Here is a 19,557-nt window from a genome sequence, read left to right as displayed (position 1 = left end):
TCCCTAAAATGCCTTCCAGGTGTACCTAAGGAAATAAAACCAGTATCTCAAAGAGAGATGTGCACTCCTATGTTCATTGCAGCAGTATCCACAATATCTATGATACAGAGTCAACCTAAGTGTCCATCAAAGGATTATGGATAAAGGAAATGTGGTATATACAATGAAATATTATTCAGCCTTAAGAAGGAAGAAACTCCTGTCATTGGTGAAATGTGGGTAAACTGGAGGCCATGATGCTAAGTAAAATAAGGCAGGCACAGAAAGAAATACTGTGTGATCTCACTTACGTGCAGAATCTCAAAAAGTCAAACTTATAGAGTAGAAAGGGGGCTGCTGGGGGCTAGAAGGTAGGAGAAATCGGGAGAGCCTGGTCAAAGAGTACAAAGTTTCAATTATGCAGGATGAATAAGTTCTGGGTATCTAATGTAGAGTGCCATGACTGTAGTTGATAATACTATATTACATACTTGAAATTTGCTAAGAGAATAGATCTTAAATGTTCTCACTACCATAAAAAAAAAATGGTAACTCTACAAGGTGATGATACATTAGCTTGATTTTGCTGATCATTTCACGATGTATACATATGTCAAAATATCACATTGTAGACCTTAAATATATGCAATTTTTATTCTTCGATTATACCTCAGTAAAGCTGGAAAAAAGTCTAATAAAACACAAAGGCCTAAGGAAAGGGAACTGAAGCAGTGCAGGACTGATGTTAGAACATTTTCCCAGTGCAGAGAGAAGGAAGACAGTGGATGGTACTGGGCAGAGGGGAGGGAAACAGCCAGGAAGGGGAAATGAACACATTTCCCTGGTCCCTTTCTTTTCTTATTTTACTTGAGGTAAACGCCGGCCCAGCCCCAAGGCTTGAGAGCAGACACAGTCTCTGGGTTGTTTCAGATGTCCTTCTGTCTCTGGAAATTCCATCCTCTGCCCAAGTGCTAACCCATGGGTGGCCCTGCTTGACTTGCCATAAATTCACAAGAAACAGTGGGTCCTACCCAGCTCACAAGGGATTTATCTTGTTAGAAGCAAGATAAATTCTCAGTTTAAAAAAAAAGTTGAGGAAACCCATTTTCAGGAAACCCCATTAGTAACTTAAACCAAGGAGAGGAGCCCCATATGACACAGAACCATGCAGAATTTGGATGCAAGCCCTTTTGTCTCTTCTTCAGAGTCACCTGCTGATCTTTGAAGATGCTCATCCTCACCTCTTGCCATCCCCACTCCTTTTTAGGGGACATTTAAATGGGGTTGGATCTGTGCTGCCTGAGATGAAAGAGAAAAGGAGGGCTGTTGGTAAGTCTCGGCACATCCCTCTGGCCATTACAGGCTTTCCTCCCCTGGACACTCGACGGGCCCCTCCACCCCACCCCACCACCCCGGGTAGGGGCAATGGCAGTATGAAAAGTGCAACTTTCCTCTCCCCTTCACACACTCCCTCACAGTGCGCAAAATGGCTCTCAGGAGGTGACCGACTAGGAGGTAGACCATGCTAATCTTCAGGACCTATTACCATCTAAAAATCACCTTCCAGTATCCTCCACCACAGGGCAGGAACTGTACCACTCAAATCTCAGTTCACTAATCCCTCACAACAGCTGTGGAAAATAGGGATGATAATCCCAGTTTTATAAAGGAGAGAAGCGGGTTGCAGAAGAGTAACCTGCACAACATGACAGCCAGTCAGAGGTGGAGCGAGGTCCCCACCTGACCCAAGCACCACTATGCCACCTAGAGCATACCTTCCCCTGTGTCTCCCCAAAGTCACTGAATGTGTTGGTTCTGCCCAAGGCTCCCTTCTGGGAGAAAAAGCCCTAGACTGTATTGAGAACTTCATGGAAAATGGAAGAGCATCAGGGTGTTGTAGGAAGAGCACTAGACGAGAAGTCAGGGAGATGGACACGGGTATGGGTGCTTCCGCCATCTTAGTGAATTTGATCACTCCACAACTTCACTTGGTCACACTTTCCGTATCTGGAAAAGGATGTGGTTAGATGATTATTTGTTCTTTCCAGCCCTCAAATATTGTCTCTCAAATACCAGTATTTCAAGAGAACCTTACAGAGGATAATGTTTAACCCAAAGGAATGACTCTTGAATTGTGAAGTTTCTAGCAAAAACAAAAACAAAAATCAAGAAGAGAATACTCCTGCTGCCCCTCAGAAATCACACCACAAGTACAGGCAACTTCTCCTATGATTTAATAACAAGGGCAATTTAAGAGAATAACAAATATTCCCTTAAATATGTCTGGAAATGTATAGTTTATAACACCCTTTCAAATATATGACTGCATTTTGATTCCTGCACCTATGAAACAGATAAGGAAACTTGAGTCTGGGTTATTGACTGACTTGGGCCATTTTGTAAAGCTGGGAGATGGTGATGTGAAGGCTGGTCTTCCAATGTCAATATAATTACAACCCAAGGGATACTCCTATATGTGCCTTGCGCTTGGATCTGGAGTCCTACCACAGCATGAGCCCATCCACACACCTAAGCTATCACCATCATCATCATTACCATCATCATCCACAATGATCTTACTGGAGAACATAACAGACACTAAGTAAGAGTTGCTGAAACAATAAAGGAGGCTAATGCTGTTTCCACCCTTATACCCAAACACCTGCCAACTCCACCTACAAACGTGCCCTGCTTGGAGACGTGCACACATAACACGTGTGCTCACACACGGCCTCCCTGCTATCTCCTCTCTTCGTCTCAGCTCCTAAAAAGGCACACTGATGAGTCCTTTCTTCCCAGACGTGGCCCTTTCAGCATCCCTCCGTCTGGTACTGCCGACAGGCTTGGCTGGGACCAGAGACCAAGAGGAAACCACAGACTTTCCTCCCTGCCTGCCTATGTTCAGTTATGGGGTGTGACAATGGTGTTTCACACCATATAATCCACCCTGCCCCTCCAACTCCATTTCTTAAAAAATTCACAAGTGTACAAGAAAGAGAAGAAAATACAAAACAGAACCAGAGGGGGAAAAGGCAATGGTGAAATGAATTTGACTGCAGAAGCTTATGTTCCTGCAGGCATAGTAGATATTAATAATTCAACAAAATATTACAGTAATTACTATACTTTGCAAAATCACAACAGTGCACTTTAGCACAACTCCTACCAATCTCCCTGCAACTGCAATTAATAAATAAAACGCAATTCCCTATATTGAATTTGTTGTTTAAAAGCTAAATATTTTATCAGAACTAATATATTTTAAATAATCAGTCAAGACCAAGAAAAATCCCCGGCCCCTCATCTCTCCCAACTTGAAGTGAGATCCTATCTTCACAGTGAGAGCAGAAACTGACTTCAACTAACAAGAAGACACCGAGTGTTAGGGCTTGAAGGCCCCTGTTGAGGGATCTGAGAACGGCTGGGCTCCAACGCTCTGCTGGAATCCGAGTAGGCTGCTGGAAAGAGAGAGAAGGGAAAAACGGGGAAGATTAATTCTTTTGGACCATGAATTCTGACCTACCTCACTGGGCTCTGGGAAAAGCCATGAATTATAAAGCGAGGTGAGGGGCAGGAAACCACCAAAGACACACCTATCTATAGACCCGAGCACATATGAGGCTAATGACCTCGAAATATAGGTGAGCCTTGCTTTATACTCTAGTTATGTTCCCACAAATTTGCTACATCCAATCTACCAAGTTCTCTTGATTTTACCTGCTGTATCAGTTAACTTTTGCGCACAAATGCTGTAGAACAAACCACTCAAATCTCAGCCGCTTATTCTCACAAGAATCATTTCTGCTCGTACCTATATAGGGCAGCTGGAGGTTGGCGGACACAGCTGGGCCCAGCTGGGCAGTTCTGCAGCTCTGGGCTGGGCTGGGCTGGGCTAACACAGGGGAGGCTTGGCTGGGAGTGGCTATATACAATTTGTCCCATTCTTCTCCCAGGACCAGCAAACTAGCCCAGGCATGTTTGCTCACGGCTACTGCAGAGGCACAAGAGAGCAGGCAGACGCATGATGCCTCTTGCTAACTAAGCTCAGAACTGGCACTTCTTCCATGGACCAAAGCAAGTCACAAGGCCAAACCCAAAGTTAGGAGGTGGAGAAGGAAGGCCCCACCCCCAGAGAAAGGACACTCCCAGAGCCCAATACAAAGCGGGTTATAGAGAGGAGTGAAGAATTATACAGAGAAGCCAACAATACAATCAACTGCACCTGCTAAATACTTCTTCAGTTGGCTTCTCCTCACCCACCTCCACGGCTACCATGCCAGCCATCACCCTCTCTAGCCAAAATGACAGTCTGGTCTCCTTTTCCCCATCCAATCCACAGGGTGATCAGAGTGGTTTTATTTAATGCAAATTTAATGATATGACTCTCCTACTTTAAACCCTCCCAATGGCTTACCCCTTTGCTCTCAGGCTACAGAATAAATTCCTTCCCCTGGACCCATAAGGCCCTACCCATGCCTGCCCGTCTAGCTTCATCTCTCGCCAGCCTCCAGGCCACAAATCCTCTGCTCCAGCCACAACGTCCTTCTCTCTGTCCCTTTCATATACCTTCTTCCCTCATGTCCCAGAAGCTGTGTACCCAGAACATCCTGCCCTCTCCTCCTCACCTAATTAACGCAGTGCATTTTTGACATCTCAGCTCATCTGCTCCTGCCTCTCTGCCCTCACCAAGTTAAATGTGCCTCGGGTAATCTTTGGTAATATCATGAACCTCTCCTCAGAGCACTGATCACCATTATATACTCAGTGCCCAGCAGCACCAGGCAGAGAGCAGGTACTCCACAAATACTTGTTGAATACTGATGAAGTTTTTAAAAGCTAGCCTACATTTTTAAAATGAAAAGTAGCTAACACTACTCTTTTGGGGGCTGAGTTTTATATTAAAGGTATTCAGATAATAAGTGTCTATGGCAAATTGCTCTGTAGTGTTTCATCCCCCACACCATGTTGCCGATTCTATATAAATCTGATTGTAATGCATCAGGTCTCCTTAAAGGGTTGTGCATCCCTAACCTGAACAAAGCCACAGGTGGCCCATGCTAGACACCTTCTTTCCCTACCCTCATCCATCCTGAGTGGGAGAGGGACACATATAATCCAAAATTAGCAGATGATGCAAAACCAGCAAGTAATCTAAGTCCTTCAAAGATCCAACAGAAATTTTTTTGACCCTAGATTTCTATCTAGATAAACCTAGATAAACCATCAAGCCAACGTGAGAGCCAAATAAATTTTTGACATGTCAAGAATGAGGAAAAAAAAAGAAAAAAACTATGGCTCAAGCATTGGGTGGCCATATAATCTATCATCCAAGCTAGGATCTTTTGAGAATTAAAAGCAATCTATCAATATTTATATGAGGACACAGGAATAAGCCAGGACATTCCTGTACCCTCTCTACAAAAGAATACTTGAGGATAAACCTCAGGAAAATGAAAATCAGCCCCCCCCCCAAAAAAAGGAATGGAGCCCAAGAAACAGAAGTTCTAACCTAGGAGTAGAATAAATAGAAAGAGTAAGGTGACAACAGGAAGGCAGACCAAGAAAGAAATCGGTACAAATTAGAACATCCAATAATACAACTAAGAAGCTGGAATATCTTAATATAATGATGAAGAAACAGCTGTTTCTTCTGTCTAGGAGGAAGACAAAACAATTAGAAACTCAAGACAAAAACAAAAAGCTGTATGAGAAAGCTACAGCCCAAACTCCTGTGGCAGAATCCTGAGCAACTGCCAGAGCATAAAACAATCTACCTGATCTCAAAGCTCAGACCACTTCTCATCACGTCACACAGATTTAGTCATGAGGACTGTCAATCAGGCTAGTGGATTCTGCTGTAGATAATAAAACAAGCGTAATATTCTCAACATTTTATTGGTTTTAATTCACTGTGGTCTAGATTACATCTGATGCATTTCCTAGTATTTCATGCTGTTCTCTCTTCTCTAATACTTTCCTAATATGGGTATCCCACACAGAAGACTATATGCTTTTTGGGTGTCCAGTCTGCATCACTAGACATCATAGCAGATGCTCCCCAAATCCTTCATATTATCTGAAAGGAATAAGGCTGAGCAATCAATATAGGTCAAGTCCTGGAACAAATGTTTTTTTAAACATCCAAATTACACTCCCATCTGAGAATTTTATTATATCAGATGTGACTTGAAATAAATTGTTCATCATGCCTGGAATAAGAAGCCTGAGGTTTTTAACACCATGGTATGTGGGCTAATGGAAGTGTTTCACTTCTGCTGGGAGAAGGCAAAACAAGGTGGTTACTGGACATGGTCTCAAATCTGTTGTGGAAGGACCTCCAGCTGCTTAGTAAAGGAGAGGTAAGGTGAACTAACACCTTGAATTCATATCGCCCCATTCATATTGCTTTGAGAAGTGTTCTTTTCAAAATGCTTCCAGGTGCATTATGTCATTATTTAATGGTGACATAGAGGGAGCAAAGAGGACTGTCCCCATTTCACATGTAAAGAAATGATTGACCTAATATCACATCTAGTTTGTGCTGAGATGGGCCTGCATCAATTTGTGCAACTCTTGCATTTTATAGATAAAATTCAATGACTTTATTAGCATCACACTATACAAAGAAATGAGTGAATGAATGAATGAATGAATGCACATCTGCTTGGGTAAGACCAAATTTATGCATGCTTAGAAGAAGCACTTTCCAGTATTTTTATCATCATTCTAGACCCTTTCCTTACTAATGCACCCATTAAAAAAAAAAAAAAAAAACTCTTATTCATGGAAATATACTGAAGAGTCTTCATTCCCTTACACCTAAGAAATGGTGACCTGCTGAAGACCGTTAGTGTACATCAGAAACCCAAATCTAGGGGTCTCAGCTCCCAAGCCAATATTCTTTCCAAAACATTATGATGCCCCTCATTGATGAGATCTTAAAAAGGAACATACCAACGGCAAGCCCAGCTGCTCCCTGTCCAAATCCTGATGATGTCTAAGAAAAAGAGGAATTGCACCCATTCCCAAGCAGGAGATCATCTGCCAACAGGCAGAGGGAGCCTCTGTGTATTCTGAAGACCCCGCACAGGCCCTGGAGTGAGGTGAGGCTACTCAGCCTTGACAAATGACAGGGAACACTAATTTGGGTGTCATCCCTTCCTCAAAGCCCCAGCACCATGTTCCTGCCACTCAGTATAACCCCAGAGTGGGCTCCTTTCTTCTGGTAGGGGCCAACTCAAAAGGAGGACCCTCTCAGAAGTAGGGTCAGTGACTTCATCTCCCTCCCCACACCCAATATATACCACGGGAGAGCTCTGAGCAGGCTTTTAAAAGAGTCTGAGGGAAATTCCTGGCTTGGTGTGATGGTTAATTTTATGTGTCAATTTGACTGAGCAGTGGGGTACCCAGATATTTGGCCAAACATGCTCTGGGTTTATCTGTGAGGGTGTTTCTTGATGAGATTAATATTTGAATCAGTAGACTGAGTAAAGCACATTGCCCTCCCAATGTGAGTGTCCTCATCCAAGCCATGAAGGAGTGATTAGAACAAAAAGGCTGAGTGAGAAATAATTCTTTCTCTCTGCTTGACTATCTTCAAGCTGGGACACTGGTCTTCTCCTGCCCTCAGACTCAGACTCAGCCTGGAACTACAACATCAACTCTCCTGGGTCTCCAGCTTCCCACCTAAAGATTTAGGACTTCTTAGCCTCTCATTATACTGTCTGCTAATTCCTTATAGTAACTTCCTTTACATATATATACATCATACCCTATTGCTACATATCCTACATATATATATATATATATATATATATATATATATATATATATATATCCTATTGCTTCTCTTTCTCTAGAAAGCCCAGACTAACACACTTGGAAATAACCAAGGTATCTTAGTTTCCGTTCCTCCAGACACATACCCTGAAACAAAGACTTGAATTCAAGTAGCTTTTTTGGGAGGTGATCCCAAGAAATACTGTTAGGGGAGTGGGGACATGAGAGAGGGATGGGAAGGTAGCTGATAAAGCAAACAAGTTACCACGGTAGGCAAGTGGGGCTTAATCCCAATGACTCTGGGAGATAGTGTGGAAAACAAGTCTCAGATTTACTCCACCCCAAATGTAAGGGAGCTGGGGTATTTATCCACCAACTTCCACTGGTCATTGATAAGTGGCTGCTCCCTATTATTTGATGGGAATTAATTCCCTGATACTTCCAACCCGTGCCTTGTGTGATCAAAGTGAGTTCCAGTGGGCAAACAGCCCCTGGTGCTGGTGGTTAGAAGTCAGACCAGCATGCAGAGAAACACCAAGTGCCAAGGGGATATGGGCAGGGAACCAACAGATCTGCTACAAATGGATAGACACTCAACCTACCCCATTTCCTGCCTAGGCCAATAATGAGAACATTCTTAACCAACATAATAGCCTACGATGCTAGACCCTTTATATGCACTGTCTCTAAGCTTACCAACAATCCAATAGTTCACCATTATCCCAATTTTACAGCCAGTGAAACAGAGGCTCAGAGATCTGTTCAGTCACTGTTGCTTGGGGACCTTCTCATAACCCAAAAGACATTTCAGAGTTTTGAGAAATCCTCCAGTCAAAAGTTTGCTTTCAAGTATGAGTAACACAGTGAGATGAGCAACTCTTTTGCCTCTAAAAATGGCTTCCTTCTACCTACCACCACCCTGGAAAACACATTTCTCTGAATCTCCAGTTTTATGGTCTCGAAACTCTTATTGTAACATGTTCCTCCACTACATGTAATCACATTCAGATATGGCAGCTTGAGCTACTTTCCTGGCCCTGGAAAAAAATGTTCCACTCAGTAATTGTTCTCCATCTCCCACTGAGAACAGATTTGAAAAAGAGAAAGTTCATTTCTGATGCAGCAGTGTTATCTTTAACCTGACTCTAACCATCTGGCAGAGAAACTGCCTACCTCACCATAGACGCCAAAAAGACTTGGGAAGTACCGAATCGGGCACGTGGGATCTGAGCGCCAGTGAGAGAGAACGAAGATGGCCAGGGGTGCAGGGCCGAGGCCTGGGGGTGGTTGGGGGGGCAGCAAGAAGAGGCCTTCCTACACCTTCAAGACACTCATTCTTTACCCAGGCAGCTTTAAGTATTTAAGAAAGAGTTGATTCCATTCAACTCAGTAGGCTTCTATTGACTGACCACCGTGCGCACACAGAAAGTGAAGGGGCACAAAGGGGAGAAAACGCCCAAGAGACAGGGGAACCACCCCGGAGCATCACTTCCTGCCAAATTTACTTCCAGAGTCTTAATTGGGTCATTAATGGGTCGAAGGGACTGCAGAATGGATGCATTTGAACAAATACCCATTTCCTTTTTTCTGCAGGAAGAGGCTGAATGATCAACTACCCTGTTGCCAATCAGTATGCATCTAAGGGTCACCAAACAAGCCCTCCCACAATGTACCTGCAGGACGCTGTTTCTCTTCTTCTCTCCTTTGGAACAATTCCTTGTGCAGCATTTTTTTTTTATTATTTCATCCTATTTATTTTCACTTCTTTCCCAAGGCAACACTCCCCCTAGTGTCTGTGCAGGGATCTTGCGTTCCATTCTTGGTGCATAGGGTGCAGGCAGAAAGGGAATACAAGCCAGTATCTTGATGAGTATAAGTCACTACAAAGTAACTAGTGGGTTTGGTCAGTGTGATATTTCTGGAAAAGAGGCTGCAGATATTCTGCAGATAGTTCTAGTCATGGATATTCCCACTTTACACCAGGCACGAAGCAGAGAGAGCTAGGCGATCAAGAGGAGGAGCAAAGCTGGGACATCAAGGTCCATCCTATGGCTTCCATGTAGATGACTCTTTGGCTCTGCAGGCTCTATTTGCCACCCAGCCCCAGCAGCCCACTGTTCTTTCCTGAAGCTACACATCTCACTCACTTCCTTCAAGAAGTCTTCCGAGGTTAGCTGTTAGGTCTAATTACGGATGCCCAAGCCAAGAGAAGCTACTCTTCACCTTTCTGGGTACCTTCCTTAACCCTTCAATGAAGTCCCCCCCCCCAAAATCTCCAACATATAAGCTGTTCATTAGTGTGGTATTTAACCTTGTTCTAACTATGTGATTCTAACCATTTCTATTATAAATTCTGAGTACGAATTTCAAAGGCCCCAGTCATTCGCTTCTCTATCTCTTCCACTGTCTATCTCAGCACAACACAGAGAGACATTACAGAGACTCAACAGGCTGAGGAGCCCAGGACAGGAGGTGCCTGAAGTGAGCATCTCCCGAGGGTTCTGGCCAAGGCTTTGCCATCGGCTCACTGGAAAACCTGGAGCAAGTACCTCCTTCCTCTGCTTCAATGCTTCTATCTGAAAACGAAGGGAAAGCCCTAGAGTACCCGGAGGGCTTACCACAGGTCCAGCACTTCTCTTAAGCACTTTGCCATGTACATGATCTCACTGAATCCTTCCAACAGCCCAATGTGAGAGGAACTATCATTACCGCTCTCTTTTTATAGATGAACAAACAGCAAAGAAAGAATAACAACTTGCCCGATGCTACACAGCTATTAAAAGACAGAGGCAGGATTTGAACCCAGGCACCTGGTTCCAGAACCCAGGCTCCTATTTACCATACGGCTGTTGCCAAGGAGTTCTGAAGAAGATTGCATTCATGATGAATACAATCCACAAGTATGAATTCACACCCAAACCAAGTAATCTCATAGTCCGCCTACCTAACAGGATCCTTGATTACCCTATCTAGCTCTATTTCCAGTTTTCCCCCTGAACTAAGTTCTCACCCAGTGGGTGCCAAGTAACGAGCCCCACATAGCAGCGGGCAGGGTTACTGGCAACCCCACTGTGCTCCAAGTTCCTCTCATCTCAACCCAGTGGGGATGGTTTCCTCTGCTCCCCAGCAAGGAGTTAACAGCAGAAAGTTATGTGTGCAATCCTGAAGTTCTTAGACGCCATTACTTTTTCCAAATTTACTACAGCACATTTATTAGTGTACTCTAAAAAAAAGCATTTCCATAAATAATTAAACCCCAACTACACTGATCAAAATAAATGAGCAAAATGTGTCTGGTGATGCAAGCAGGCTTGATTCACTCACTAACTCGAATAACGAGGTGACTCACAAGAGGCCCCCATTAACAACAGTTAGTAAGATACAGCTTGTCGAAACTGAGGAGCTTGGTATTTATGGTATGCAGCCACCTCAGTGGGTGGGCGGGGTGGATGTAGGATGTGGCCAGGGAACCAGAGAGACGAACCTAATCCTAAGCCTCTTTGGTTAGCCTCATGTATATTCGTCCAAGGCCTCAGTCTATCCTACCTATAAAACGGGCAGCATCCTACCTCCCCTGAGTGAAAACACATAAATCCCCTTGGAAGAAAAATGGTCTGTAAACCCGAAAAGAAAAAAGAAAAGAGAAAAGAGAAACCCGGGAGTGAGTAAGGGATGACTATACAGAGAAAAGGAACAGTAGAGAGTCCAGACCATAGGATGCCATGTTTCTGTCTGAGCCTCAAACCCCTCATCTCTATGCGGAGTGAGTTGATGAAGACAATTACCCACGTGCGCTTCCAACCCTGACATTCTGTGAGTCTCAATGCTGTAGTATCTCCCCCAGGGACCCTCTCTCCTTCGAGCTCATAGCCTAAAATGACTGCTTGACAATTAACCACACATCACCCCATGGCTTCTATCTTGGCGTCATGTGTTATTTAACTTTACTGATAGCAGTCTCATATCCAAAGCATATTGGAAGGACCTTGAGGCAAATCCTGTCTTATCCTTGTTTGTCTCTCCCTCCATCACACCCGTACCGACCCCACAGTGCCCAGAACACTGCCACACATGTAGGAAACACTCAGCGAATGTCTGGGTATATTCTGTAAGTTCATCCGGTTTCTGACGTCCAGGAGAAAGAAGCCAGGATTATTGCGTAGTCCATATTACTATTTTCTTACTAAGTGGCGTAGAGATGCCTCCAAATCTTGTGCTAAAATTCATACATGAAATAATCAACCAGGTATATAAACTCAATGCTATTAAGAGACAGTGTTTCCTGTCCTTTCCACACAGCTAAGGCATTGCCCAGTTCCCGAAGATCAGTTCAGTGAGTATGTACTGAGCCATGGGACAAGCCCTGTGCCACACGCCACAAGGAGAAGAGCAAAACTCACACTGAGGGGTGGGGAAGGTGCGGTTGTAATGATTTCAACCCTCACCTCTCATCCCTCACCTTGAAAACACTTACAAAACAATACAAAATTAAAATAAACGAGTACTGAACTAAATCATGATCACATGTGTGGTGCAGTCTTTAAATTCTCTCATCAGGAAAAGGGGAAACAAATGCTCTTAAGGAAAATTCTATAGAGACACTGCATTTGAATCTTGAGCAAAGCTGTGAATAACAGGTGCATCTCAATAGAGGAAGAAGGGTAATCCAAGTGGAGAAGACCTCAAGTGCAAAGTCTCAGAGTCAATGGGGCTTGGGACAATGAAGGGGCTTTCTTGGCTACAGGGAAGGAACCCATCAGGGAAGCGTCAAACAGAGAGGTAAAGAAGTAGACCCAGGACATAAGCAGTGAAGGGCCCTGAATGCCAGGCTAAAGGACTTTGGATTTGAATCCAAGAAGGTGAAGGTACTTGAGCTGGAAGGTAGACATACTTGCTGAAATACGCCTGGTTACAGTAACTGTCAAGTGATGAAGAACCCGAGAAAGAAATCACTGACATCCCAAGGGACAAGGACTTCTAATTCCTTCGTAGCTTCTGCTCAAGAAGACTTGAGGCTGTCACTCTTCACCTACTTGGTGGAACATGCCTGAGACCCTCCTGCATGTGAGGCAGAGCCCTCTCATCTTCACTCACTGCTGGCAAAACCAGAGCACCATGCAGACCCTTTTCTCCGTCACCCTCCACACCAGGGTGTGGGCATGGCTAGCCAGCTTCCACCCAGCCCCTTCCCCCCATGCCGGTTCCGCCCATCCAAGGTGGCCGGCTGATGCTCACATCCCCTATGTTCCACCTCCAAATCCATAAGACCTCTTTTCCCCCAAACTTGCTGAAAAATTATCCTTCAATGTTTTCCCACTGTAAGGAAGTGTCTCAAACCTGCCAAGAGGCCAAAGAAAGCAGGAAATCAACAAGTGAGTCAAGCCACCAGGCCTCAGGTGTACCCAGCCTTGGATAAACCCCTGGTGCATCTTCTTATCTCAGCTGGTCTGGCTTTTCGCACCTCTGTGCTCCTTACCGGATGATTCAGGGCCAGCCTATCATCCAGTTCCAAAAATCCTCAGTGACAATAACAGATTTACACGGCCCAAGGAAAAAGCAGTTCTCCCTTGTGCCCCCCGAGTCTTCTTGCCACTGGAGCCACAATCCATCCCCCCCACCACCACCCTTAAATCCAACACAACTGGGGAAGCCACTTCCCAGCACTCCTCCTTTGCCAACTATGAAGCAAGTTCCAACCACTGCGTTTCTGCAATCAGGCCTCCCAATTAAGAGTTTGCAAATTCTGCTCACCTTGGAAAGCACTGCTGGATCTGAGAAGCAAATCACACCCTGTAGCCCAGCCATCAGGAGAAACGCAGAGCAGACAAATAGAGACAAATAGCCTCGTGTCCAGCCCCCTCCTCTCCCCACCCCACCCCCAGCCCCAGGCCAAGAGTGACCAAGAGCAATTAGTCCTGTTCTGTCCCGCTGCATTTCCCAGCTCTATCTCAAAGGAGAGGCTCCCCTTGTAATATTAATTAAAAACAGATTCTTTTTGTCAAACCCCTAAAGAATGGCTTCGGCGGCAGGCTTCTTTATTAAGCCTCTGAGAAGGCAAAATGCATTAAGATATTGTGACACAAGGACTGTGAGAAGGGACGATGAAGGCGAGACAATCCAGCCAAAAGCTATTTGAAAAATCTGTTTGAGAGCCACAATTAGCTGCTTCAGTGAGTGAAATACAATTAATCTGATCAAAGCTGTCACTATTTTGCACATTGGAAGTAAATATTTTAGAACACAGTCCAGCTGAATTAGTTAAAGGTATGAAATCCTGCCTGGGAGCATCTGTGTGTTCTACCTCCTCGCGTGCTAGGGAAGGGTGATCTGGAGGGGACCCGGAACTAGCAGCATTCCCTGCTTCTCTTCACCAAGGTGCATTGTTGGGCACATTAATTGAAGTCCTTCCAACCAGACACAAACTGCAGGGGTAGCAGCCTGCAAATCACTCTCCACCGCCAGTGAGCTGTTGGAAAGGGAAGGGGTCCTCCAAGGGAGAACGCAGCGTTCTCAACTCAGCACCAGGAAGGGGGGTCCCTGGCCAGGGTTACTCCAAGGAGGAGGGGGCATGGAAAAGTGGACCATCTCCTTCACAACTTTCCAGTCTCCAGAGCCATTTGCTTTGCCAATTCACTGAGCAAGCAGAAGGCATCTTCCTTCATTGGAAGGAGAAGGGCAGAATGATGTGGCTTTTTTTCTGTTTCCCAGCAAGCCCTGGGGATGGAGCTCCCTCAGGGGGTGTGTGAAACACTCTCTTGCCCATTAATCACCAGGAACCCAGCTGGAGACTGGCATTTACCACCCCTCCAGAATAGAGGCTCTGAGCCCAAGTCCCCTCACCTCTCACCCGGGACCACCTGGCAGGGTAGTAACGGTCAGAGAGGGACCCAGTCTCCAGCCCCTTCTTGACAGCTTCTGGCTCAAGCCTTCGGGGCACTTCCTCCTTTGCCCCCAAGCTATCTGACCACAGTCCCTGAACCAAAGGGAATCCATGACCCCAGCCTTGGACAAGGATTTCCCTCTGCCTCCTGCAGTCCCCAGGGCACAGCTGGACAAATGGAGCCGAGCATGTCCAGCCCTGCGTGCCTGACTGCGAACTGTCAGAGTGGACTTTGATTTCAGTTATATGGGCTGACTGAAAACCCTCCCCCAAAGGGAATTCATGTCAAGTAATGAGGTCCACCAAAGGCACCTGGTAGGAGGCCAGGAAACCCCAAAGTGTTCACAATTAAGCTGGTGGCCTTCCCAGAAAAGGACATGTTTAGTACTGTGGAAGTCAGAAGAGACGATGGAACTCTCTTTTCATGCCAAAGGAGCCTGGTGCTAGGACATCTCCCTCCATGTTGAAACCAATGATGAGGGAAGCTTCCGGAAAGTTCATCATCCCCATCACTCCTCACCCTGGCTTTTATCTACAGCATCTTCCTTTGCTGTCTTCAGGAAAGGGGGACCAGGAACAAAACCAACCTAGTCATGTTGCAGACACTGGTTTCCCCGTTCCTCTCACAGGGATGTTTCCTTAAAGTCCCTCAAAGACGGGGCCCCGTGAACATGTTCCCTCCTCTTGCTCTCAGAGCAGCACAGACCTGATACTCAGTGAAGCCGATACTGCCTGCACAGTATGGTCGGAAGAGGCAGATCCAGCCCAGGTGCTCAGGAGGCAGTCGCTCTCCACCAGAAAGAAAGGACAGGACGACAGGATGGGGTCCCTGCACCCATGTGTGTTACCTTGTCCTTTGCTTGGACAGTTAAGACTGGCCAAGAACACAACCAATAAGCATCCTGAGGGCTGTTCCTGGATTTCCCAAATCTCACTGCTGTCACTAAGGGCTCCAAGGCCAACTAGTCCACTCCCTGGGCGCTTCTGCCCCTCTTTCAACTACAAGCCATTTCCCCCGGGGTGGGGGGGGGCGCCCTAGGGCTAGACTTGCCCCCTCACTTCCTCTGCTGCACCTCTGCATGGAAGATGGGCAGAGAAGGCCATTCACACGTTACTGTTTGCAAAAAGCATCCTCTCCAAAGTCCCACCGGTAAGTCAACACACAAAAAAAACGATCCTTAAAATAAAAGCACAGACATAAGAAAACTCTTTAAGTAGAGTGAATTTATATTATCCAAATGTGACAGTAATAAAGTCATAGATATGTGAGGACAGCACCTCCTCCTCCTAGGGATACATTCACTCCCACCCATCCTCTTCATCCTTCTCACCCAGTACGAACGTGAACAAAAACATACACACACACACACACATACAATTCCTCATTATCAAACTAAAACGAAGTTGAGATTCACAGGCCCTGCTGTCAGAGAATTACCTCTCCCTCTCTCCCTCTCTCCTCTGGGGACTTGCAAGTCTTCACCCATCCCTGCCAAGGCACGCCATACCCACCCCCTCCCCATGCCCAGAGTTGTGCATTCGGAAGCTAGGGAGGTCTTCACTGGAGGCAGATGAAGCCAGCCACCGCGCCGGTGGGAAAACAGACCTCGCAAATCCTTCCAACCCAGCATCTGTACCGGGGCTGGGCTGCCCGATCTGTGCTGTGTGCCATTAAGAACCAGGAAATCTGTACTCAGCAGCGCCGATGTGGTACACTCTGCGGACTCCTGGCTTTCCTGTTATTCACTCTTTACCCCGTGACACCCCCGGGCCCCTTTAAAATAAGGCCAGAATTTTCCAGGGAAATCTTTAATGCCAGTCATAAAGAGAAACACAAAGGGGAGGGGCGGTGCTTTCCGATCAAATGAGCAAAGCTGCCTATACGGACATCCATCATCCTCCAGACTCTGCCCAACGCCGGGTTCTGATTTGATCCGGAGAGCCAGAGAAGAGGAAAGGATTTTTGCAAGACTGGCTGAAAGTGGGGGGCCGTGGACGGGAGGGGAGTGGGAGAGATCGCGGGAGGCCGCCCCCCCACCTCCGTCGGAGATAGCGTTCCCCGCGGTTTCTTGGCGTGGCCGCACGGCTCCGGGCCCCGGCGGGCGGCGGGGTTGAGGAAGCCTCTCGGAGAACGCTCTGCGGGCGGCACTAGCCGCCCGGGGCGCCCGGGCTCCGAGCCCGACGCCGGAGTGGACTCAAGGGCGCCACCTGTCGGTACAGCTACTCTCAGGGGAACCTGGCCGCGGAGAGAGGAGAGGTGCGCAGAAAGCATGGGGACCCAACTCCACTCCGGGAGCCGTTTCTGATGCGGGACACAGCGGCCGAGGCGAGTTTTTTTTGCTCAGACTTAGTGTACTTATTCTTGCGTAAGGGTGAGGGGTGCGGAATGGGTGCTGAATTTCACTTCACGCTTTAAACTTTTTTTACTGCCTCTCCTGTAGCTTTCCAGACAGCTGCCTGGGTTTTGAAGGGGGACTCAGTGTGACCTGAAGGCCCGGGCTCGGGCGGACTAGGCGCAGCCTTCCCCCGGGCTGGGAGAAAGCGCCCCTGGAGCAGACAGCAGCGACCCTAAGGCCGACAGGAGTCTGGAAGTCCGAGTGGCCTCCAGCTCCCAGGTTCCCTTTCGCGTGATTGGAGGGGAGAAGGGGGGAGGCTCGGCAGTCGCAGGAATCTGTCAGTTTGCCAATTCAGGCCGCGTCCTCACCCACGAATTCAAGCGCCGGACGGGAAAACCCACTCTCCAAGCCGAGTACCAGGGAAAGGGACCACAGATCCCTTCCCTGCTCATCTTTAAGACACTTCTTCCCCTCCCCTCCGGGCGGCCCCAAACCTAGGGTCTCCAGCAAACAAATGTACACACCATCTTACAACAAACTCCGCTAACCTGTTGGGGGCGTGGGGGAAGCCGGATGAACCTGTTCTCTCTACAAGTCAGGGCGCCCCCGCCTCTGCCTCGACCTTCCAGCAACTATCTGTCCCCCGTTCCCGCCCTCCATTCAGCCCTGCTGTCAGGAGACAGGCAGATCCGCCGCCGGGCAGGTACTCACGCTGCTGTTGTGTCCCGACCAGTGCACCATGGCTTGATTGTGGGCCGAGTCCCCGGTCAGCGCGAACGAGGTGCTGGGCAGCCGGAGCTCTTCGGCCGCCGCCCCCCCGGCCCGCGGCGCCTTCACCTCCTCCCGGAGACCCTTGGCCAGAGGGCGGCTTCCTCTGGAACCATCGGCCAAGGCAGTGGCCCGGGCGTCCCCGCGTTCCAGGGCACTGGAGGGCTGCGCCCGGCGACTCCTCCTCGCGCCCCCAGGCTTGCCCGGAACCGGGGTGCCTTGTCCCCACCGCGCGCCTGCCGGCGACGGTCCCCCTGCTTCTCCCTGCTTCTTTCCAACGCTGCCGCTGCCGCCTCCTGGCTGGGGCAGCGGCTCTGGTCCGGGCCGGCGCCCCAGTGCGGCGCCCCTCCGCGCCGTCGCCAGCTCCTCTGGCCACTGGCTTACCACTGCCCGCCGGAAGAGAGGAAGCAGCACCGGGGGCCGCGAAGCCGAGGCCGCGGGGCGCCCAGGACCGCCCGTCGCGCCCCAAGTGATCTCGGCGCCGGCCAAGACCCACGTCGACAGGAGCAGGAGCCCCGTCCGGGCGAGAGGCGCCCCGGGCCAGCCTGCGGGGCGCTCCGTGCGCGCTGCCTCCATCCCGCTGCGGCTGCCGCGGCTCGGGCTGCCGAGAGTGTGGCGCCCGCCGAGGTGCGGGTCTGGCGCGGGGGGGTGTGCGCGCGCCGGCGAGCCAGAGAGCGAGTGTGTGTCGGGGGGAGTGGGGAGGGGGCGGCCGGGAAGGAGGTGGCTCGGGCTGGCGCGCCTCGCGGGTCCTCTCCGCTCTTCCCTCCTCGCTCTGGATCGCTCGCTCTCTCGTCCAAAGGGTGATTCCAAAACCCAAGAAAAATTAATAAATACCCCCTCGGTGCTTTCCCCCCCTTAAATTAAGATCCCCCCAAATATTCCTCACCGAGCTCCTCCAAAAATTTTTAAGAGGAGTGTTCAAAGGTAATGAGAAAAATCCTCTTTTTAAAACATGAGAATCAAGCCGGATCCAGGAGGAGGGGCTGGCGACGGACCCCACTCCAGAGTCTCTCCGAAATCCAGCCTCCAACCTGCTCCCGCCGAAGAGTTGGGAGCCGCTTCTGGCCGCGTTTGGGGGGTTACTCTTCGGGCCTGTTGTGGGGAACGGGAGATGGCGCGCGGGGAGGGTGGGGGGGTCTCGACGGAGGAGGAGTAAAGTGTTTTCAGCGCCAACTGTTCGGGTTCGGAAGCCGAGGGGGAGACCAGAGCCTTCGCGTGGGGAGGCAGCGCGCGGAAGCCGAGCGCGGGATGGACCCGGGACTCCGCTCGCTACTCCCGGGCCCGCCCCTCCCGCCGCCCCCCGCCCCTCACGGCCTGCGCCCCCGCCCGGTGCGGGGGCGCGGGGACTGCGTGCGTGCGCGTGCGTGCGCGCAGGCGGGAGAGGGTGAAGCGAGGGGTGCGCCAGGGCTGGCGGGCGTCGCGGGGTGGGGGCACCTGGCGGAGCCCGGGGCTGCTTCGGTGTGCGGGGGCGCGCGGTTCCGTGCGTGCGCGTTTGCACGCGTATGTGTGCGTGTTAGTGTGAGCCACGGGGTGGGGGGCGGGGAGGGGTCCGCTCGGGCTGTGGGCGCGCGCGGATCACGCACGGGCTGTGTTTGCATTTCCTGAGCTTGCGAGTCCTCAGAAAGGCAATATTGAGAGCAAGGCAGGCCGCCCTGGATAGCCCCCTCCTCCTGGCGCCCCGCGCACCCATGCTCCCCCACCGCCCGCGGATGCAACCTAGTTATTCCTTAAACCTCCTGGAGGGCGAGGGGAGAGAAAAGGGAGGCGCCGGCGGCAGGGTCAGGGGTTTGCCAGCTCTCCCGGATCCCCGGCTCT

At 49.0% G+C, this 19,557-nt stretch overlaps 1 protein-coding gene across 2 annotated transcripts in view; it reads right to left on the bottom strand.

Annotated features, from left to right (window-relative positions):
- SORCS3 (sortilin related VPS10 domain containing receptor 3) overlaps positions 1-18,914 on the bottom strand; it is a 569,814-nt gene extending 550,900 nt beyond the window's left edge. Inside the window, exon 1 of one of the 2 annotated variants that reach the window (XM_032423232.1) lies at positions 17,686-18,914. In XM_032423232.1, coding sequence (XP_032279123.1) covers positions 17,686-18,318 — 633 coding nt within the window. In that variant the 5' untranslated portion in view covers positions 18,319-18,914. The remainder of the gene's footprint in view (positions 1-17,685) is intronic. The other variant, XM_032423230.1, reaches the window with a different exon arrangement.
- Positions 18,915-19,557: the final 643 nt, after the last annotated feature.

This window comes from Phoca vitulina, unplaced genomic scaffold (genome assembly GCF_004348235.1).
Source record: "Phoca vitulina isolate PV1807 unplaced genomic scaffold, GSC_HSeal_1.0 scaffold28, whole genome shotgun sequence".
In the NCBI taxonomy this organism is placed as follows: Eukaryota; Metazoa; Chordata; class Mammalia; order Carnivora; family Phocidae; genus Phoca; species Phoca vitulina.
Note: the sequence above shows the minus strand (reverse complement) of the source record. Positions and strands in the feature narration are given on the sequence as shown.